The sequence below is a fragment of the Ipomoea nil genome, unplaced genomic scaffold (assembly GCF_001879475.1).
Source record: "Ipomoea nil cultivar Tokyo-kokei standard unplaced genomic scaffold, Asagao_1.1 scaffold0191, whole genome shotgun sequence".
Lineage (NCBI taxonomy): Eukaryota > Viridiplantae > Streptophyta > Magnoliopsida > Solanales > Convolvulaceae > Ipomoea > Ipomoea nil.
The window spans coordinates 1530201-1550713 of NW_017616619.1; the positions used below are offsets into that span (position 1 = coordinate 1530201).

General features: G+C 43.2%; 1 protein-coding gene and 1 long non-coding RNA gene across 2 annotated transcripts; both read left to right on the top strand.

Moving 5' to 3' along the window:
• Window positions 1-5112: 5112 nt before the first annotated feature.
• Window positions 5113-7655, top strand: LOC109188193. The gene is made up of 3 exons (XR_002055363.1): window positions 5113-5522; window positions 7143-7256; window positions 7456-7655. It is a non-coding gene; the product is annotated as an uncharacterized LOC109188193 (long non-coding RNA).
• A 7149-nt stretch (window positions 7656-14804) lies between these two features.
• Window positions 14805-15353, top strand: LOC109188065. Its single transcript, XM_019338566.1, has one exon. The coding sequence runs from the start codon at window positions 14805-14807 to the stop codon at window positions 15351-15353; it is 549 nt and encodes a 182-aa protein (XP_019194111.1).
• The last annotated feature ends 5160 nt before the right edge of the window (window positions 15354-20513 follow it).

Sequence of the window (20513 nt, forward strand, 5' to 3'; positions counted from 1 at the left end):
ATCGTTGTGGTTGGACTGTGATCCATTCCTTGATTGAGTATGGTTTCATATCTTCGTTGTGATCCGTTGATTGATTCCTGTTGAGGTGTGATGTGTGTGTGTGGCTGTACCTGGATTGCACGATTAGTGGTATGGGACACTAGTCACCAAGGTACGGCAATGGTCTTCGTGGTGGCCATGACGTGATTATGGAGTTTGTGACCTGTGTGTCGGGTTCACGTATTTCTTGGGAGGCGTGTGCCGCCGTGTGTGTGATCGGTACCCTCGTGTACTATGAAATTGGTGGTCTTGTTAGTGGTCGTTGGTGGGGGACGACGGTCCCAGGAGGGAAAATGTTGGACTTGGTTGTACAGGGGTCCTGGAGGTAACGATTGGAACTAGACATAAGGTTGGGGTAGCCATAAGGTTGGAACCGGGCATAGGGAAGACATATCAATTCGTGATGGGTGATGTCACCATGGCTTGTGTAGCCGTTGTTGTGAGTTCTCTTATTGTGACGTGTAGTCACAAAGGCATGTGTTGCCACGGGTTGTTTCCTTAATCTCTTGTATTATGCATGTCGGGTGTTAATCTACTGTGTGGTGGTAGATTATACCTTGAGCCGTCCTTGTGAGTCGTTATTGTTCTTTGTGATCTTGGGATGTGTTCCCTTATCCTCGTTGTGAGTGTTTGAGTCTTGTGTTGACTTCTGCTCTTGGTTTTGAACTTATATATATGTATTCCGTTTCGCAAATGACTTTACAAACGTATATCTTTTCTATGTATGATATTTCACATGTATTGGTGGGTTACAAGCATTATTATGCATGTTTAAGGCTTTAATTAGCATGAAAATTAGGGGGTGTTACAGTTGGTATCAGAGCGTAGGATTGAGCCTAGGTGGGTAAAGTCTAGACTTTTAAGTGGCCAAGTGTGGTTTGAGACCTTAAGAATTTAAGTGTTAGGCTTAGGGCTCTAGGTTGCGCGGTGAGCTGAGTGTTGCTTTCAGTTATTTGCTTGTTTGTTGTCTTTTTGGTAACCGTGTTGTTGTTGTAGAAGTTTGCGATGTCTCCTCGTCCGCGAGCGCGTACCCCGGAGACCCCGATGAATGAGTAGCTCGCTCAGAACCTGCAGCAGTTGACGCAGACGATGCAGACTCTTAGTGAGGCGTTGCTGAACAACAACCACCCCGTGCCACCCCCTCAACTTGCTGGGCACAGGGACATGGGTCGTTTGGTGTCGGGTCACAGGCCACCGACCTTCGCGGGTGAAGAAGACCCGGTTGTTTTGGAGGAATGGATGAGAGTGTTCGACAAGATCTTCGCGGTTGTGGGTTGTCCTGAGGAGAGGAGGGTAGAATTGGCAACGTTCTACTTCTGTCATGAGGCTGATCTGTGGTGGATTCATGAGGGTCCGGCCTACCTTGAGGAGCCTGAGTTTGATTGGTCTGCGCTTAAGGATAGGATGCACGAGAGGTTTTACCCGGCACATGTGCGAGCTGCCATGTACGAGGAATTTCTCCATCCGCAGCAAGGATCTCTGTCTGTGGTTGAGTACCACAAGAAGTTTTTGGAGTTGGCGCGCTTTGCTCGGATGCTGGTGCCTACGGAGCTCGCTAAGGTCGAGAAATTCGTTGCCAGCTTGAATTATGAGGCACGAAAGGCCTTGACCATGAGTAAGCCGAGTTCTTTGAAGGATGCTTATGTGAGTGCCGCGGATCTGTACCGTGTTCAACAGCTTCAACGAGGGTCTTATGAGCTAGCGAGGAAGAGGACCAAGAGTGGAGGTTCTTCCACCTTCAAGAAGCCACGACCGAGTTTTCAAGCCAGGAATGCATCATCACCAACCCAAGGACCCAACCGGATGGAGCAAGGGAATCAAGCTAAGACGTTTGCATGCCGTAGATGTGGGAAGGTGCACACGGGCCAAGATTGTCATGGCCAAGCGTTTAAGTGCTTTCGTTGCGGAGATAGGGGTCACAAGGTCGCTGAGTGTCCCCAGCAAGCCAATCAGAGGGTGTTGCCACCACCCCCAGGAGCCGGAGGAACAGCAGGAGGTAGTTCAAGTCGTGGAGCAGCCGGTGCCAGACCATCAGGGAGAGTCTTTGTGATGCGGCGTTCGCAGGCGGAGACTGAGGGTTTAGTGGAGGAGGAGCTAGCAGGTAATCCTTTCCTAGCCTACCCTTGTCTTTAGTACGCATCTTGTTCCTTGTTGCCTTGTGTGTTGTCTTGTGTTTCTTCGTTGTCTATTTGAGTTACTTTGCTATCCTTGTCATGTTTCCCCTTGATAAATGATTCTTTTGTAATTAAGTGTAAGCCTTTCTTGGTAAATGATTCTCTTAGTTTTATGAGCAAGCTTCGTTGTGGAGTTAGCTATTTATTCTTGAAATGAGTCATGCTTGGGTTAATTTTATAATCTTTGCACTTGGATATTCTTACAACCTTTTCTTTGAGAACAACCTAAATTTCCCCCAAGTATTCTTGAATTAGAGAATAGAAAACCTATACAAAAAAAAAAAAAAGAAAAAAAAGAATCATTTCTTGTGTAGCCTAAAATTCAAGTAAATTATTTAATTACAAACCTTGAGTTTCAAACCCTAGTATACTCTTTGCTAACCCAACCTCTAAACCACTTGAGCTAAATATCTTTCTTGGTACCTATCCAATTTTAATTCCATATAAACCATAAATTTCCACTTTACCCAAATCCCCAAATTTAATCATCTTTTTCCAATTTTTTCCCCAAATCCCTAAATTCCCAAATCTTTCTTTCTCTTCCCTTCCTACCCGTGTGCAGCCGAAACCCCTCCCCCTCCACCCGTCGCCTCACCTGCAACCCGCCACCATCACCTGCCCGTCGACGCACCACCGCTGGAGCTTCGTCGTTGACCTGTTGTGTTGCCGCGACGCCGAGAGAGTAGCGAGAGAGTGAGAGGCAGCGAGTGTGAAGATGAAAGAAGAGGAAAGTTGTGGGCTTCTTTTGTTGAGCTTTGGGTCATCTCCTACCATGCCTAGAAGGTCAAGTTTGGCTCGAAAAGTGGAATGGGTGGATGCCCATTACCTCGTTCTTGAAGGTAAAGCCTTTGACCCAGAATCTTTTCCTAATTCTTTGTTGGATATGCTTAGATTCCAAGGTTTGTTGGATGGGTTCCTCGACATAAGGGCCGAGACATACCCGAGTTTAGTTAAGGAATTCTATCGTCACATGGTTGTAACAAAGGATGGTGATAAGCTTGAGATCACTTCTAAAGTGAGAGGTGTGAAGGTAGTTCTGTCTGAAAAGAGGCTAGCTCAGCTTTTGAGTTTATCTGCTTCGGGAGTTGCTCAGTATAGCGGTAACTCGTGGATTAGTACGGATATCATGGGGTACCGGGACTACTTGAGTTATTTGTTGGGTCGCACGAGTGGTTTCACTCAAGCTTCAAGACCAGAGAAAAAGTAGTTGTCCGCGGAGCAAAGGATCTTGGTTATGCTGGTGTCGGATTGTTTGTTACCCAATAACAACAAAAGTTGGTTGTAGGGAAAGCTCGAGTGCACCTTTGCTTTCTGTCTCAAGAATATGGTCAAGTTCAATCTTCCGGCTTTAATGTTGCAATATATGGTATTCTGTCGTGATCATAATCGAAAGAGCCTACCGTATGGGATGGTGTTGAGCTGGATTCTGGTTAGGAAAGGTGTAAGTGTTGATGGTTGTGTTGGGGATTAGAGTTCGATATGCTCAATATATCCGTTGTTAAATTCTTTCAATCCTTGTTTTGGTATACCTTTTTTCTTGCTTTGAACCATTTGGGTTTGACCAAAAGAGATTGTTCTTGACACTCTTGTCACATTGTTGTTTCTTTTACCGTTTGTTTTAAATCGTCGTACCCAAGCTTCGGGGATGAAGCTTCTTTGAAGGGGGAGAGGATGTGACACCTCGTAATCCAAATTCGATTAAGGGATTAATTAAGTAATTAATCCTAATTCAATTGGTAATTTAATTCCTTAAATTCCTGAAAATTCAATAGTCGGGGACTAGTAATTGACTAGTCAACCCCAAAATTCACGTTTGTCATTCGGATCCCACTTGACTCAGGCAGTTAAGTACCCAGAATGGTGTGAAGCTATAGATCAAGAATTTAAGGCCTTCTTCAGAAACTAACATGGTCTCTTGTACCATCACAAGCAGGTATGAATATTATTGGGTCTTTCGTACGAAACGAAAGGCAGATGGCTCCATTGAGAGACATAAGGCAATACTAGTAGCAAAATGGTTATATCAGGTGTTTGGACAAGATTTCTTTGATACTTTCAGTCTAGTGGTTAAGCCATCTATAATCAGGTTACTTCTTTTTCTGGCTTTATCATCTGGGTGGACTGTTAGGCAACTTGATGTTCATAATGCCTTTTTAAATAGAAATCTATCAGAGATTGTGTACATGAAGCAACCACCTAGTTATATTGATGCTCAGTATCCAAATCATATTTGCTTACTGAAAAGGTCTCTTTACGGATTAAAATAGCCACCTAGGGCTTGGTTTAATTGTTTGCACACCTTCTTATTATCTATTGGTTTTGAGGCATAAAAAACGGACGTATCATTGTTTTACTACTCACAATGATCTGATTGTGTATATCTATTAGTTTATGTGGATGATATACTTATGTGGGAGAGTGATCAAGATCTAGTTACTCAGTTAGTGTCAAAACTTTTCACTGCATTTAAAATTAGAGATCTTGGTAAACTTGAATTTTTCTTGGCATTGAGACTGTGACACCCCGTATTTTCCTAAATATATATTAAATATTTTACTAAAAATATATAAACCTAATTATTTTAAAAAGGGGCTTTGATCTATTTATTTTATGAACCATGATTTTACTAGCAAAATGCCTTAAGCCCAAAATGATTTTTTGTTTCCTAAAAGCCTACCCTTTTCGTAAGCCCAAATCATATATGTATATCATTTTTTTTTTTTTGGTGAAGATGTATATCATGATTGTTCTTAAACCCAAAAGAAATACCCAAGCCCAAACTATCTAGGTCCAACCTTCTATAAATGACCTAAGCCCAAATGATAATGATATAACCCTACTACATATGGAATATGTACATAGATATATAAGTTAATGTATCTTCTTCAACATTCAACAGCCTTCATTTCCCTTTTCATTATTTCCCCCATCTTCTTCGTAGATGGCAGAGTAAGGAACATCAACGTGAACCTTTTCCCCCTTCCTCGAAGAAGCCACGAACTAGCAACCCTTCATCCCCTTCATTCCCTTCGATTTTTTCCGGTGAGAATGGCAACGACAGCTGCATTGTTTCGGCGGTAGCGGCGAAGCAGAACAGCCCCGACGAGCTCCTCTCCTCCCTCCTCTGGTTTCCGGCGAGCTTTGACACGGTGCGACGACGACCTAGATCTTGGAAGATGCGGTGTCCTCCTGTTCCTTTCATCTTTGGTCAGTAGCAACGACAATGGTGGTCTCCGACAGTTTGGCCAGCAGCGATGGTGGCCTCCCTTCCGGCGTCGTGCGTTGGTTTCCGGCAAAAAGGATTCTGAGGTAAACTTTCGGCTTTGGATGTTGGAGAATGGGATTAGTTAAGGTTAATGTTGATTAAAGTGTGATTAGTGGGTGCTTAGTGGCTATTGATGGTGACGAATAATGATTAATGAGGAAGGTTATGCATGATGAGGACGTTGAACGTTGTTGATGACGCTAAATGCTATATGTAAAATATTTAGTTATTAATAAAGTCTATGGATTAATTGGTTAATTAGATAATGTTGGTTATGGGTTAATAAGCGGGCAGTTAGCTCTGTTGGTAAAGAAATCAGGTGATCTTTGAAGAGGCCAGGGTTTGTATCCCCTTATGGTGGTTTTAACTTGTAACTTCATTAATTGAGTAGATGGTAACGGCCTCCCTTATGGAGGATGCTCATTATTATTTATGAGGCTATACATTAATAATAGGTGAATTGTTTTAGTTGGCAAAGAAGTGGTGGATTATTGGAAAGGTTTAGGGTTCAAGTCCCTCATTTAGTTTGGTATAATTTTAATGGGTAATTGCGTAAAGGTCTATTTGGTCCACAAGTTCTCTTTTGATAGATTGGCTTGCGAAATGGGACTTGATTGGTGTTGTTTTGGAATTGCTAAGCTAAAGAGGTAATCCATGTCTTACAAAATCTATTTACACTTGCTATTTATGATTAATGATGCTCTTGAGTGATTCTATGCATATTCTTGTGTATATGCTTTGTAGAGCTTGTATCTCAGGTTCTTTAATGCTATTTATTGAGCTATTCTATGCATTCAAGTCCCTTTTGTTGTTGATGTGTGTTTTGAGGTGTTTGGACTTGAAATTGAGCATTCTAGCAATTTTCCCGAAGTGGGATTTCTCCTCTCGGCTCAGTACCCGCAGGCAGACTGGCGGGCAGTTTGCCACCCGCTGGTACAAGGTGGCTTGGTAGCGGGGGGTCCAACAGGTGGTTGACCACCTGTGGTACCACCTGCTGGTACATGGCGGGGTGTTGGGCTGGTGGTTTGCCACCCACCAAACCGCCCACTGGTACATTGGTCTTTGGCCTCCATTTTGTTGATCCATTGTGCACTTGTGTGTCTTCGTTGATGTTTCGTAAGTTTAGAACGATGTCTTAAGTATCCTTGGTAGGATTTGTAAATCTTGAATCGTGTTTGTGATCCAACTTTGTGATTCGTTGGATTGATGTGAAGTCTATGATGTTCGTATGAGCCTTTATGATTATCTTGTTGAATTGCATGCTAGCTACGTTGTTCGTTGGTACTAGTATGTGCTTTCCTCGTAATGAACTTGCCTATTCTTGATGAGGATAGTGACTTGTGCTTACCAATCGTTGTGGTCTTTTGATTTGAAAGTGTTTTGTTATTGTAGCAATACCTTGGAATGTTTCCTTCATGTTCTTCCTTGAATTCCTTCGATTGAATCTACAATTGTGAGCTTGTACAATTGTTGTACCTCATCTTGATTATCCGTTGAATGAGGCTATTGTTGAGCCTTGATTATCTATGTCGATGACTATGTGATTATGATTGTTATGAGATTGGCGGTAATGAGCTTTGCTCAAAAGAATGAAAGCTGGCGAATATGTTATATTATGTATATAAAAGCTGGCGGATATGTTATATTATGAATGATAAAAGCAGGTGGAAAATCAGGCAGAGGAGCTTAGTATCCAAGGAGGTATACAGTTGGACTGGTTGTACAGGGTGGCTTGGAGGTACAGGTTGGAACTGTTATAAGGATGGAGTGGCGTAAAGGTTGGAACTTGGCTATTGATTGTGATTCTTGTATCTCTTTGCTTATGAGCATATCTTTATATGTAACATTTTGTTGGTTGTTTATTGAATACCTCTCCTTGATGGAGTGTGTGTGTGTGTGTGTGTGTGTGTGCTCAACGTGTTGGAGTGGGTTACTTAGCACTTTTAGCTAACAGTTGTAATACCATATGTTTTTCAGGTGCAGAGTAGTTGAGCCAAGAGCGCGATAGTGGAGCGGTGGAGCCTAGTAGACTAGCTTCCTTCTTATAGCTTAGTAGTAGTTTGGCCTGTGTGCCCTGGAACTTGTAGACTTTTTGTTAATAGTTTTTGTAAGCCTGTGCATTTAGATTGGAAATCTATATGTGACATAGCATCTCTAAGACTTTGTTAAGATTTTGCTTGATTTATATGTGTAAATGGTTATATTTACCTTTAATTCCTAAGTTTAAATGTTTTAAAATATGTCTAGTTTTTGGGGTGTTACAATTGGTATCAGAGCCTTGGTTGAACCTAATATGGTAAGAGTTAGACTGTAAGAACCTAGGTTGGAACCTAGGATAGTGTTTAAAGAAGGAGACTTTAAGATACTTAGTGAAGCCTTTAAGTGTTTAAGTACCTAAGTGTAGGATTCTTAGGACGCGCGGTGAGGATGTGAGTTATCTTTTATTATCTGTGTAGTTCTCTTATCTTGTTCTCTTGTTAGCGTTAGTTGTTGTGGCTGTTGCACTCGTTTGGTGTGCACCTTCCAGGTAAGTTGCTTCGTTCTAGTTTTACTTAAGGCTTGGATGCCTTTTGTTGCAAAGTAGTCAAGTGGTGGTGTATGCATCTAGACAGTTGGACAACCCGAAGAAGAAGGTGACTCTACCCGCGGGGTGGAGTCAGCTGGAGCAGACTTCGCCCAAGTGAAGTGTCATCACCACTCGCGCGGTATCATCTCTCAGATTTGTGCTAGCCTCCAGAGTTGAAGCCTAAGTTTCGCGCAACTGAAGTCCGATAAGAAGCAAAGACGTCAATTGGAGTGTGAAGATTAAGACTTGAAGATCCCCACTCACGAGGGAAGTCAAGAGTGGTCGTGGACACGCCCAGAAGAAGTCAACTCACGCCAAGTGGTCGTTCTTGAATCAATGATATAAAGGTCTTCAAAGATTAAAGACTTAAGAGTCAACTTTGGAAGTCTCGGAGCACGAAGAACTGGAACATGAAGTCAAGTGTTCAGCGTGATGGTAGTTCTAACTACTTTTGCAGCAGTTAAGAAGTAACAAGTTAAAAGCAATGGACTTGGGAGTGATGAAGACAACGATGAATAGAAAGGAAAGTTTGGATCCTTAAGGGGTGCATGAAGATGGAAATGAACGTCAGAAATAGGTCTCGTGCTTCTATGAAGCGTGGGAAGATCAAGAAGTGAAGTATGGGAGAATGGCATCGCATATTCAATACACTCAGGAGGTGACAACTAGTATAAAACCCTGAAGGAAAGATGTTGGCAATGAAAAGGAAAGAAGAAATAGCCAAAGTTATACCCAACTGGTTGAGTTGTCAAAAGACTAAAACCGACGGGAACCAACCTAAAAGGGGCGGATGTAATCATCGGATGTCTTCAAATGAAAGTAAGATTCTGTACTAACGGAATCTGGTAGGAAACCTACTGTTGGCTCAGATAAGGAAGGAAATTTGTGGTAACAATGGAGCAAGACTTAACTAAGCTCGTGGTTAGAAGATTGGATTATCAAAACGGTTAAGACGGACGCGAGTGAACTTAAGGACTAGTCCTATTGTTGGATTTCCTTAAGTAAGCAGGGCTGTGCGGAAACAAAGTTTTCATGAAAGACTTGCTGATAACCAGGACAAGAAAAGACAAAGTTGGAGTTTTGCTGATTGACTTACGAAGACTACAAGGTTATCCATCGTGAACGAGTTCAGACTTACTACGCATTTAGTACGGTCATAATGGGATCGTTGAGCAAAGTATCATGGACCGAACCAAGATCTTGACTTTGGCAGAAATGTTGACTTACGTCACATGTGACACCCCGTAATCCAAATTCGAATAAGGGATTAATTAAGTCATTAATCCTAATTCAATTGGTAATTTAATTCCTTAAATTCCTGAAAATTCAATAGTCGGGGACTAGTAATTGACTAGTCAACCCAGTGTCAAGGTTGTACCTTAAGCTTTGTGAGTAGTTCCCTTGTTCCCTTACACCTCTTCATTTTAGTAAGGGTATTCATGACATTTCACCTTGTGTTAGTAATGCAAGCTAACCTAGTAGACACTCCTCATTTCTCTCCTTACACATTCCAAACTTTAGCTCTACCTCCTCTCTAAAAGTTAGATACCTTTTCTTCCAAGCCAAGTTGAAGCTTTGTCAAATCTTCAAGAGTTGTATCCAAGATTCTACCTTTCATACATTTGAGCATCTAGAAGGGTAAGATCTATGTTCATCTTGTGTTTTTAGTGTTTTCTAAGGTGTCTTTTCTTAAAGATAGAATCTTTATGATCTTTTGGTGTGTTCTTGAAGTGGGTTTGGAGGGTGAGCCTTATTAGGAGCTTGGTGAAGTGTTAAGTGAAGGTTTTTGTCTACAAGAGGTAACCTATGCTCTACAAAATCTATTTTGCTTACCTATGTGATGATTTCTTGGATTCCACATGTGATTTTGCTATGAAATGTGAGTGTTTATGCATTGTCTTGTAAAAATGCATATCTAGAGCTTGTTATTAGGGTTCATGTATGCCATTGCTTGGCTATTCCTTTGATTCAAGTCATTTGGTTGTATTTGGTGAGATTTGGCTTGTTTTGGACTTGAATTTGAGCTTGGAGTTGAAACCCCCGAAGGGATTATTTTGGTGTACAGGTACGTACCCGCGGGTAGGCGACCACCCGCCACCCTACCCGAGGGGTACAAGGCTGGTGGGTAATGTACCCGCGGGCGGAACCACGGGTGGGGGTCTACCCGTGGGCCCACACGCGGGGTACATGATGTGGTTGATTGGGGATTTGTTCTCCGTGATTCTTTTGACTCGGTATTTGGTTTTTTGACTTTCTGATGTTCTTTTGTGGAACTATTTGAGCGTCTTCTTGATGTTTCGTATGTCTAGAACTATATGGTAAGAATCCATGTAGGTTTTGGTGTCTTGAATCGTGCTAAGTGTTCACATTGTGTTTCGTTGAACCGTGATGAGTCTTGTGTGTTCTTCGGAACTACGTTTGGTTTACCCGTTTCACCGTTTGATGTGCATGCTAGTCCCGTGTTTAAATGCTGGCGTGTGTGTTGATTGTACCTTCCTATTGTTGTTGATGACTTGTGTTATTCATCGTTGTTGTTGGACTGTGATCCATTCCTTGATTGAGTATGGTTTTATACCTTCGTTGTGATCCGTTGATTGATTTCTGTTGAGGTGTGATGTGTGTGTGGATGTACCTGGATTGCACGATTTCGGTTTATGGGGTCTTAATCACCAAGGTACGGCAGTGGTCCTCGTGGTGGCCATGTCGTGAATATGGAGTTTGTGACATGTGTGTCGGGTTCACATATTTTTTTGAGAGGCAAGTGTTGCCGTGTGTGTGATCGGTACCTTCGTGTACTATGAATTGGTGGTTTTGTTGGCGGTTTGTCGGCGGATGGGACCACGGTCCTTAGATGGAAAATGTTGGACTTGATGTACATGGGTCCTGGAGGTAATGGTTGGAACTAGACATAAGCTTGGGGGTAGCCATAAGGTTGGAATCGGGCATAAGGAAGGCATATCAATTCGTGATGGGTGATGTCACGAAGGCTTGTGTAGCCGTTGTGTATTTCTCTATTTGTGACACGTGTTGTCACAAAGGCATGTGTTGCTATTGGTCGTGTCCTTATTCTTTTGAGTTGTGCATGTCGGGTGTTAATCTATTGTGTAATGATAGATTATACCTTAAGACGTTCTTGTGAATTGTTGTTGTCCTTTGTGGTCTTGGGATGTGTTCCCTTATCTTGTTGTGAGTGCTTTGAGTCTTGTGTTGACTTCGGCTCTTGATTTTGAACGTATATATGTATATTCCATTTTGAAAATGATTTTACAAACATATATCTTATCTATGTATGATATTTCACATGTATTGGTGAGTTACTAGCATTATTCGTTGACCAGTTGTTGTCCCATCTTTTATGTGTTTCTTTCAGGTGATGTTTAGACGTGAGCGTGGTCTAGTGCCAGCTAGTGTAGCTCCCTTCTCGTGTTATATGGCCTGTGTGCCAAGGATAGACTTTAGTACTTTGAACATGTATGGTTTTAGATGTTGAATTATGCAGATGTTAGCCTGGGCGTTCACCTCTGGGTGAGCGTGGCATAGCACCCCTTTCGTTTCCAGTTTATGTAATCCTCTTTCAGTCTTCCTCTGTGTTTGATGTTTTGTTTAGATATCTGCATGTTTAAGGCTTTAATTAGAATGGAAATTAGGGGGGTGTTACAGTTGGTATTAGAGCCTAGGTGGGTAAAGTCTAGACTTTTATGTGGCTAAGTGTGGTTTGAGACCTTAAAGTGACCTTAAGAATCTAAGTGTTAGGCTTAGGACTCTAGGTTGCGCGGTGAGATGAGTGTTACTTACAGTTTTTTGCTTGTTTGTTGTCTTTTTGGTAACCGTGTTGTTGTTGTAGAAGTTGCGATGCCTCCCCGTCAGCGTTCTGCGATATTTGAAGACACTGGTGAAGTGGTTAAGAAATCTAGGACGGCCGGATCTAGTAACGCTTCTGGTATGATTGAATAGTGGATCCGGAGTGGCACGTCCACTGGAGTAAGCCCTAGCGCAGTTATCTTGTCGGCAACTCGGGATTTAAGAAGAAGTGGGGGAATAGAGGTTCAACATCCAACGGAAGGATCACCTTGAAAGAAGACCCTCATCCTAAGTGAAGCTCGAGTGGGCGACAGTGATGTGGTAATTGGGACCTTTCTCGTGCAATCCATTCCAGCAACGATCCTGTTTGACTCTGGGGCATCTAACTTGTTCGCATCTCCCGAGCTCGTGAAGAAGTTGGGTTTAACCGATGGCACCGGAGTAAAGCTTAATGTTAAGGTGGCATCCGGGGAAGTTAGGACCTGTGACCGACTCTTCGAAGGCGTCAAGATAAACATCAATGGGGAGGAGTTTCCCAGCGACTTAATCCAGTAAGGCTTGGATGAGATAGATGTGGTCCTAGGCATGGATTGGTTGGGACAGTTTAGAGCTCAGATCCTGTGTAGCGAGCAGAAAGTGGTGTTGCGAGGACCCAGCGGGAAGAGGGTGTCGTACTGAGGGACAATAGAGGAACTAGGAATCAAGTTAGTATCGATGATGGAGATGAAGAAGTACGTGGAGAAGGGCCATGAGGTGTTCTTGTGCTCCGTGGAGAACCTGAAAGCGAAAGGGGATGCAGCTCAAGCCATACCTGTCGTTTGTGAATTCCTTGATGTCTTTCCCGAGGAAATTCCGGGTATGCCCCCTCCGAGGGAAGTGGAATTCTCGATGGACCTCCTACCAGGCATGACACCTATATCCAAAGCTCCCTACCGGTTAGCGCCAAAGGAAATGCAAGAGTTGAAGACCCAACTACAAGAGTTGTTAGACAAAGGTTACATCCGACCGAGCACGTCACCGTGGGGATCTCCGGTGTTGTTTATGGACCTGATGAACTGAGTGTTCAAGCCTCATCTCGACGATTTCGTGATCGCGTTCATCGACGACATCCTTGTGTATTCTCGAGATAAGGAAAAACATATAGGGCATCTTCGGACAGTACTCCAGATTCTGAGGGAAAAACAGTTATATGCCAAGCTTTCGAAGTGTGAATTTTGGAAAGATAGTGTGGCATTTATGGGGCATGTGATTGATAGTAAGGGTATTTCGGTGGATCCGGACAAGATACGGGCAGTAAAGGAATGGACCGTGCCGACATCGGTGGCGGAAGCAAGAAGCTTTCTTTGTTTAGCAGGTTATTACCGAAGGTTTGTATTGGATTTTGCTAAGGTGGCTCAACCTTTAACTAAGTTATTGAGGAAGGAAGTGCCTTTCATTTGGGACCAAGCTTGCGAGCTAGCATTTCGGGAATTGAAAGAGAGGCTTACGACCGCACCAGTTTTAATCTTGCCATCAGGGAAGGAAGGGTTTGAAGTATATAGCGATGCATCCAAGAAGGGATTAGGCTGTGTGTTGATACAAAATGGGAGAGTAATTGCCTACGCCTCGCGCCAGCTTAAAGTTCACGAAGAGAATTATCCTACACATGATCTAGAGTTGGCAGCCGTAGTGTTCGCCTTGAAGATTTGGAGGCATTATTTGTACGGAGTGTGTTGCAAGATCTTCACGGATCACAAGAGTCTTAAATACATCTTCACACAAAAGGATCTTAATATGCGTCAAAGAAGGTGGTTGGAACTCATCAAAGACTACGAGTTGGATATCCAGTATCACGAAGGAAAGGCCAACGTAGTGGCGGACGCGTTAAGCCGGAAATCTAAACATACCGTTAGTTCCATTTGGATAGTGGCTGACGAGCTTTGCAAGGAGCTTCAACGGATGAACCTAGAAGTGGTGGAACAAGGCGAAGTCGAGTCGGAAGTCTGTCTTTACCACCTAAGGATCGTACCTACATTTTTGGAAGAGATCAAGTAGGAGCAACTAAGGGACGCAAGCTTGTTGATGGTAAGGAACGATTTGGCCAAAGGAAAGGGGGGACCGTTTGAGTTATCCACGGATGGAGAGTTGAAGTACGAAGGTCGTTTATGTATACCTGCATCATGTGATCGGTTGAAGCGTCAGATTTTGGAAGAAGGCCATAATACACCTTACTCGGTTCACCCCGGTGGCGACAAATTATACAAGGATGTGAAGAGACTCTTTTGGTGGCCTAATATGAAGAAGGAAGTCACTGAGTTTGTGAGGAAATGCCTCAACTGCCAAAAAGGTTAAAGCGGAGCGTTGTAAGGTCAAGGGGTTGGTGCAACCGTTAGAAGTTCCACAAGTAAAGTGGGATTCTATATCTATGGATTTTGTGGGAGGCCTGCCGACGACCCGTTCCGGCAAGGACAAAATTTGGGTGATAGTTGATCGGTTGACTAAGACTGCTCGCCTTATCGCGACGAAGGAGACGTGGACAATGACGCAATTGGCCCAAGCCTATGCTAATAAGGTGGTGAAGTATCATGGAGTTCCGAGGGATATCGTCTCCGATCGGGATCCGAGGTTCTTGTCTCAGTTTTGGAAATCCTTGCAGGCGGCCCTTGGAACCAAATTAATTCTCAGTACTGCCTTCCACCCGGCCACAGACAGACAAACAAAAAGGACCATACAGACTATCGAGGATATGTTAAGAGCTTGTATGCTAGACTTTCAAGGGTCATGGGAGGATTATTTGGATTTAATCGAGTTTTCATACAACAACAGCTATCATTCGAGCATACGCATGACGCCTTATGAAGCCCTCTACGGTCAAAAGTGTCGCAGTCCGCTATGTTAGGAGAATCTAGTCAATGCGGTAGTGTTGGGTCCGCAATACCTACTTGATACATCCGAGAAGATTAAACAGATTCAAGAAAGGATGAAAGCGGCTCAAGATCGTCAAAAGTCCTACGCTGATTTGGCTAGAAGGCAAGTGGAGTTTTCGGTTGGAGATATGGTTTGGTTGAAAGTATCTCCCACCCGGGGAGTGATGCGGTTTGGAAGAAAAGGGATGTTGAGCCCCAGGTTTATCGGTCCGTATGAAATCCTTGAGAGAATTGGGAGTTTGGCTTACCGATTGGCGCTACCTATAGAGGTGGAGAGAGTGCACAACGTGTTCCACGCATCCCAGCTTAAAAGATATATTCACGACCCGACGCATGTTTTACCACCGGAGGTGATACCGTTAGACGAGGACTTGACCTACGAAGAGAGGCCGCTCAAGATTCTGGATTTCAAGACTCGGGACACGCGTAGGAAGTCCGTAAAGATGGTGAAAGTTTGGTGGACGCATCACGGTGTAGAGGAAGCGACTTGGGAGCTGGAGTCAACCATGAGGGAGTGTTATCCAGAGTTGCTCTCGTCAGGTACCTCGTTTTTGCCGCTGTTAGTTGTTTGTTGCTTGCCTTGTGTGCTTGTTCTTGCTTGATTGTTTTGTTGAGTAGCTAGTTTTGTGGTTGGTGCTTTGAGATAGTTGTATAGTTTTTAGTTGTTGGCTAGAAGTTGGTGGTTGTGTTGGGTTTAGAGTTTGTTATGCTCATTACCCCGTTGGTTTCGTTCTTTCAATCCTAATGTTGATATACCTTCTTGCTTGCTTTGATGCCTTGTGAATCTTTTGGGTTTTGACCAAAAGAGGTTGTTCTTGATACTCTTGTCACATTGTTGTTCCTTTCATCGTTTGTTTTAACTCGTCGTATCCAAGCTTCGGGGATGAAGCTTCTTTGAAGGAGGAGAGGATGTGACACCCCGTAATCCAAATTCGAATAAGGGATTAATTAAGTAATTAATCCTAATTCAATTGGTAATTTAATTCCTTAAATTCCTGAAAATTCAATAGTCGAGGACTAGTAATTGACTAGTCAACCCAAAGTCAAGGTTGTACCTTAAGCTTTGTGAGGAGTTCCCTTGTTCCCTTATACCTCTTCATTTTAGTAAGGGTATTCATGACATTTCACCTTGTGTTAGTAATGCAAGATAACCTAGTAGACACTCCTCATTTCTCTACTTACACATTCCAAACTTTAGCTCTACCTCTTCTCTAAAAGATAGACAGCTTTTCTTCCAAGCCAAGTTGAAGCTTTGTCAAATCTTCAAGAGTTGTCTCCAAGATTTTACCTTTCATACATTTGAGCATCTAGGAGGGTAAGATCTATGTTCATCTTGTGTTTTTAGTGTTTTCTAAGGTGTCTTTTCTTAAAGATAGAATCTCTATGATCTTTTGGTGTGTTCTTGAAGTGGGTTTGGAGGGTGAGCCTTACCTATGTGTTGTTTTCTTGGATACCACATGTGATTTTGCTATGAAATGTGAGTGTTTATGCATTGTCTTGTGAAAATGCATATCTAGAGCATGTTATTAGGGTTCATGTATGCCACTGCTTGGCAATTCTTTTGATTCAAGTCATTTTGTTGTATTTGGTGAGATTTGGCATGTTTTGGACTTGAATTTGAGCTTGGAGTTCAAAATCCCCGAAGGGATTACTTTGGTGTACAGGTACGTACCCACGGGCGGAACGGTGGGTAGGCGTCCACCCGCCGCCCTACCCGCGGGGTACAAGGCCGGTGGGTAGTGTACCCTCGGGTGGAACCACAGGTGGGGGTCTACCCGTGGGCCCACCCGCCGGGTACATGATGTGGTTGGTTGGAGATTTGTTCCCCGTGATTCTTTTGACTCGGTATTTGGTGTTTTGACTTCCCGATGTTCTTTTGTGGAACTATTTGAGCGTTTTCTTGAAGTTTCGTATGTCTAGAAGTATATGGTAGGAATCCATGTAGGTTTTGGTGTCTTGAATCGTGCTAAGTGTTCAACATCGTGTTTTGTTGAACCGTGATGAGTCTTATGTGTTCTTCGAAACTACGTTTGGTTTACCCGTTTGATGAGCATGCTAGTCCTATGTTTAAATACTAGCATGTGTGTTGTTTGTACCTTCCTATTGTTGATGATGACTTGTGTTATTCATCGTTGTTGTTGGACTGTGATCCATTCCTTGAATGAGTATGGTTTCATACCTTCTTTGTGATCTATTGATTGATTCCTGTTGAGGTGTGATGTGTGTGTGGCTGTACCTGGATTGCACGATTTCGGTTTATGGGGCCTTAATCCCCAAGGTACGGCAGTGGTCCTCGTGGTGGCCATGACGTGATTATGGAGTTTGTGACATGTGTGTCGGGTTCACGTATTTTCTTGGGAGGCATATGTTGCCGAGGCATGTGTTGCCTTGTGTGTGATCGGTACCCTCGTGTACTATGAATTGGTGGTTTTGTTGGTGGATGGGGACGACGTTTCTCGGAGGGAAACGGTTGGACTTGGTGTACAGGGGTCCTGGAGGTAATGGTTGGAACTAGACATAAGGTTGGGGGTAGCCATAAAGTTTGAACTGGGCATTAGGAAGGCATATCAATTCGTGATGGGTAATGTGTAACACCCCGTGTTACGGCCCCTAAAACCAATTAATCATTTAACCAATTACCCAAAAGAAAGGACTAAATTCCAATAATTAATTAAGAAAAGGCCCACCATAGTCCATGGGCCCTTATCCCTAAACCCAATCTCCTAGTTCTAGAAGGAATAAAACTAACCCTAGTTAGGGACTCTTAGGTATATAAATAGGGGGGGAGGGGGGGGGGGAGGGGGGGGGGGGCATAGGAGGCACCTAGAACCCACACCACAATAATCTCTCACCACACAAGGAGTTCCAAGAATTCCCCTAGGAGAAATCAAGAAAGAAGAAAGACTTAGAGAAAGACCCTTCATAGCCAAGGAAATCAATTAAGGCTAAGAGGTAACCCATGTCTCAACAAAACCTATTTTCTTAGCTATGGTCTCCCTCTTAGGCCTCCCTCTATATTCTTGTGTCTTGATGAATCGTCTATAATATTGATGATGTGATCTTGATAATTGGTGATATGATTTTGTGCGTGATCTTGGTAATCTTGATGATGATGATGATTCTTGATGATTATGTGATATTCTTAACGAATCTTGATGTTTCTTGATATTAAAAGATCAGTTATGTTCTTGTTAATTTAAATATGATTAGAGCCCTAGGATGTATTGTGAAATTCGTATGGTGTTATTCTTGTTGTATTGGGTGGGAATTCGCATGCTCGGGTGTTGTTTTGGTTTAGAAATTATGATAGGATACGTGACGTATGATTCTTGCTTTTGATCCGTTAATTGTCTACGTGTTGTCATCAATTGCGTTTAAAGACGTCTAAGCATGGTTTCGGATTCCACAAAGGATCCCGGGGCGCGTATAGTGAAAAAGAGTCAGCAGGGGGGTAGGGGACCCGCCACCTACCCGCGGCCGGAAATAACGCCGCCAGCAGCGGGCAGGCGACTGCCCGCCGGGCACCCGCTGCCCGGATATTTCCCCACCGGCTACCCGCTGGAAATTTCCCCACCTCGGGATCCCGGCTTCCCCGTTTGATGTTCCCCCGACCCCCGTGGTGTCCCAACGGACTCCGTCTATCGTGCCTAAAGTCTAGTTTGATGTTTCGGGTACCATTCGTATGATATATATATATATAGACGTTGCATGCTAGTGGAATTGGTATCCCGTTGGCCTAGGTGAAAGAAGCATGAACCCCTTAGGGTTATTCTAGTATGTGGATGACCACGCATAGGTTTCGTTATACGATTTCTCCCCCTTCCCAATGTGTTAATGTGGGTTGCATGTGCTTGCTATGTGTTATGTGTGCATGATACCCCAATTTGGTTGCGATCAAATTGGTTATTCCTGAGCTGCGGTTCAGAAGCTGGCTGCGGTCAGAATTACACTCTCGGGCTGCGGTCCACCATTTGGTTGCGATCAAACGTTTTACATGAGCTGCGGTTCATATTCCTGGCTGCGGCCAGATGACTACTCTTGGGCTGCGGTCCACTGTTTGGTTGCGATCAAACATTATGATGAGCTGCGGTTCATCGGTCGGTTGCGATCGACCCCTTCGTATTGCGATACGAGGCAGGGTGCTGCGGGGCCGTGTCAGAGCTATATGCGCTGACCCTCATGTATGGGCATGCGATTGGTCCTGTGGCGCCACCAAAGTGTGCTTGCGTGTGATGAGATACGAATTGGAGTGATGATGTGAATGAGATGAAGTGAATCTGTGACCATAGGATATATGCTAGTATCTTTACATGTTTGGTTACAACTGTTGAATGTGCCTATCCCATAGGATATATGTTAGTATCTCTATATGCTCGATTATAACTGTTGAATGTGCTTATCCCTATCTGTCGAGTCTATTCTTGGTTTTAAAACTAGTGTCTCCTAAGTATATATCTCCCTGCTTCAAAATGGTTTTCGTATATCTATATATATCTATCTGTAATGTATTTCAACGCGTTGGAGTGGGTTACCAGCATCTCTCGCTGAACAGATATATTTGGCTTTCAGGCACAGAGAAGTAGACACTGGAGCGCGCTAGAGATTTGGAGCGTAGAGTAGATTGTTTTTCCCTTTTGGCCTGCGTGCCACGCTCATGTATTTACATTACCGAGGATATTAGTTAGTTGGCCTGTGCACCTGGGTTCTCTAGCCCGGGTGTGGCATAGCACCCCGTACTCTATTATATTATGTTTTGGGTTTTAATGAGAATCTACATTCATTATATAAGTTTCAAAAGTTTTAAAATTTCGGGGTGTTACATAATGTCACGAAGGCTTGTGTAGCCGTTGTTGTATATTTCTCTATTTGTGACATGTGTTGTCACAAAGGCATGCGTTGCCATTGGTCGTGTCTTATTCTCTTGAGTTGTGCATGTCGGGTGTTAATCTATTGTGTAATGATAGATTATACCTTGAGACATTCTTGTGCGTTGTTGTTGTCCTTTGTGGTCTTGAGATGTGTTCCCTTATCTTTTTGTGAGTGCTTTGAGTCTTGTGTTGACTTCTGCTCTTGATTTTGAACGTATATATGTATATTCTGTTTCGAAAATGATTTTACAAGCATATATCTTATCTATGTATGATATTTCACATGTATTGGTGGGTTACTAGCATTATTCGCTGACCGGGCGTTGTCCCATCTTTTATGTGTTTCTTTCAGGTGATGTTTAGACGTGAGCGCGGTCTAGTGCCAGCTAGTGTAGCCCCCTTTTCGTGTTTTATGGCCTGTGTGCCAAGGATAGACTTTAGTACTTTGAACATGTATGGTTTTAGATGTTGAATTATGCAGATGTTAGCCTGTCCGTTCACCTCTGGGTGAGCGTGGCATAGCACCCCTTTCGTTTCCAGTTTATATAATCCTCTTTCAGTCTTCCGCTGTGTTTGATGTTTTGTTTAGATATCTGCATGTTTAAGGCTTTAATTAGCATGGAAATTAGGGGGTGTTACATCACACTTTTGGAAGAGTACTACAAACAGTGTTATGTATAAGGTGGAAGCTGAGCTCTGCATTTCCCTAACTATAGGCGTCCAACGGGAACGAATCATGCAAACTAAGAAAGCATGTTGGGAGCTTGTGCTATGGACTTACAAAGGTCTTAAGACAAACACGAAGGATGGATCGACTTTCTTACAGTAACGATTATCGTTCAACTATTCAAAGGACCCCTTACAAGGTCTTGCAAGATCAAAAGTGCAGAAATT

What these genes read in the sequence shown, in the direction of transcription:
- LOC109188065 (XM_019338566.1), top strand. Translation starts at nt 14,805, where the DNA reads ATGAAAGCGGCTCAAGATCGTCAAAAGTCCTACGCTGATTTGGCTAGA.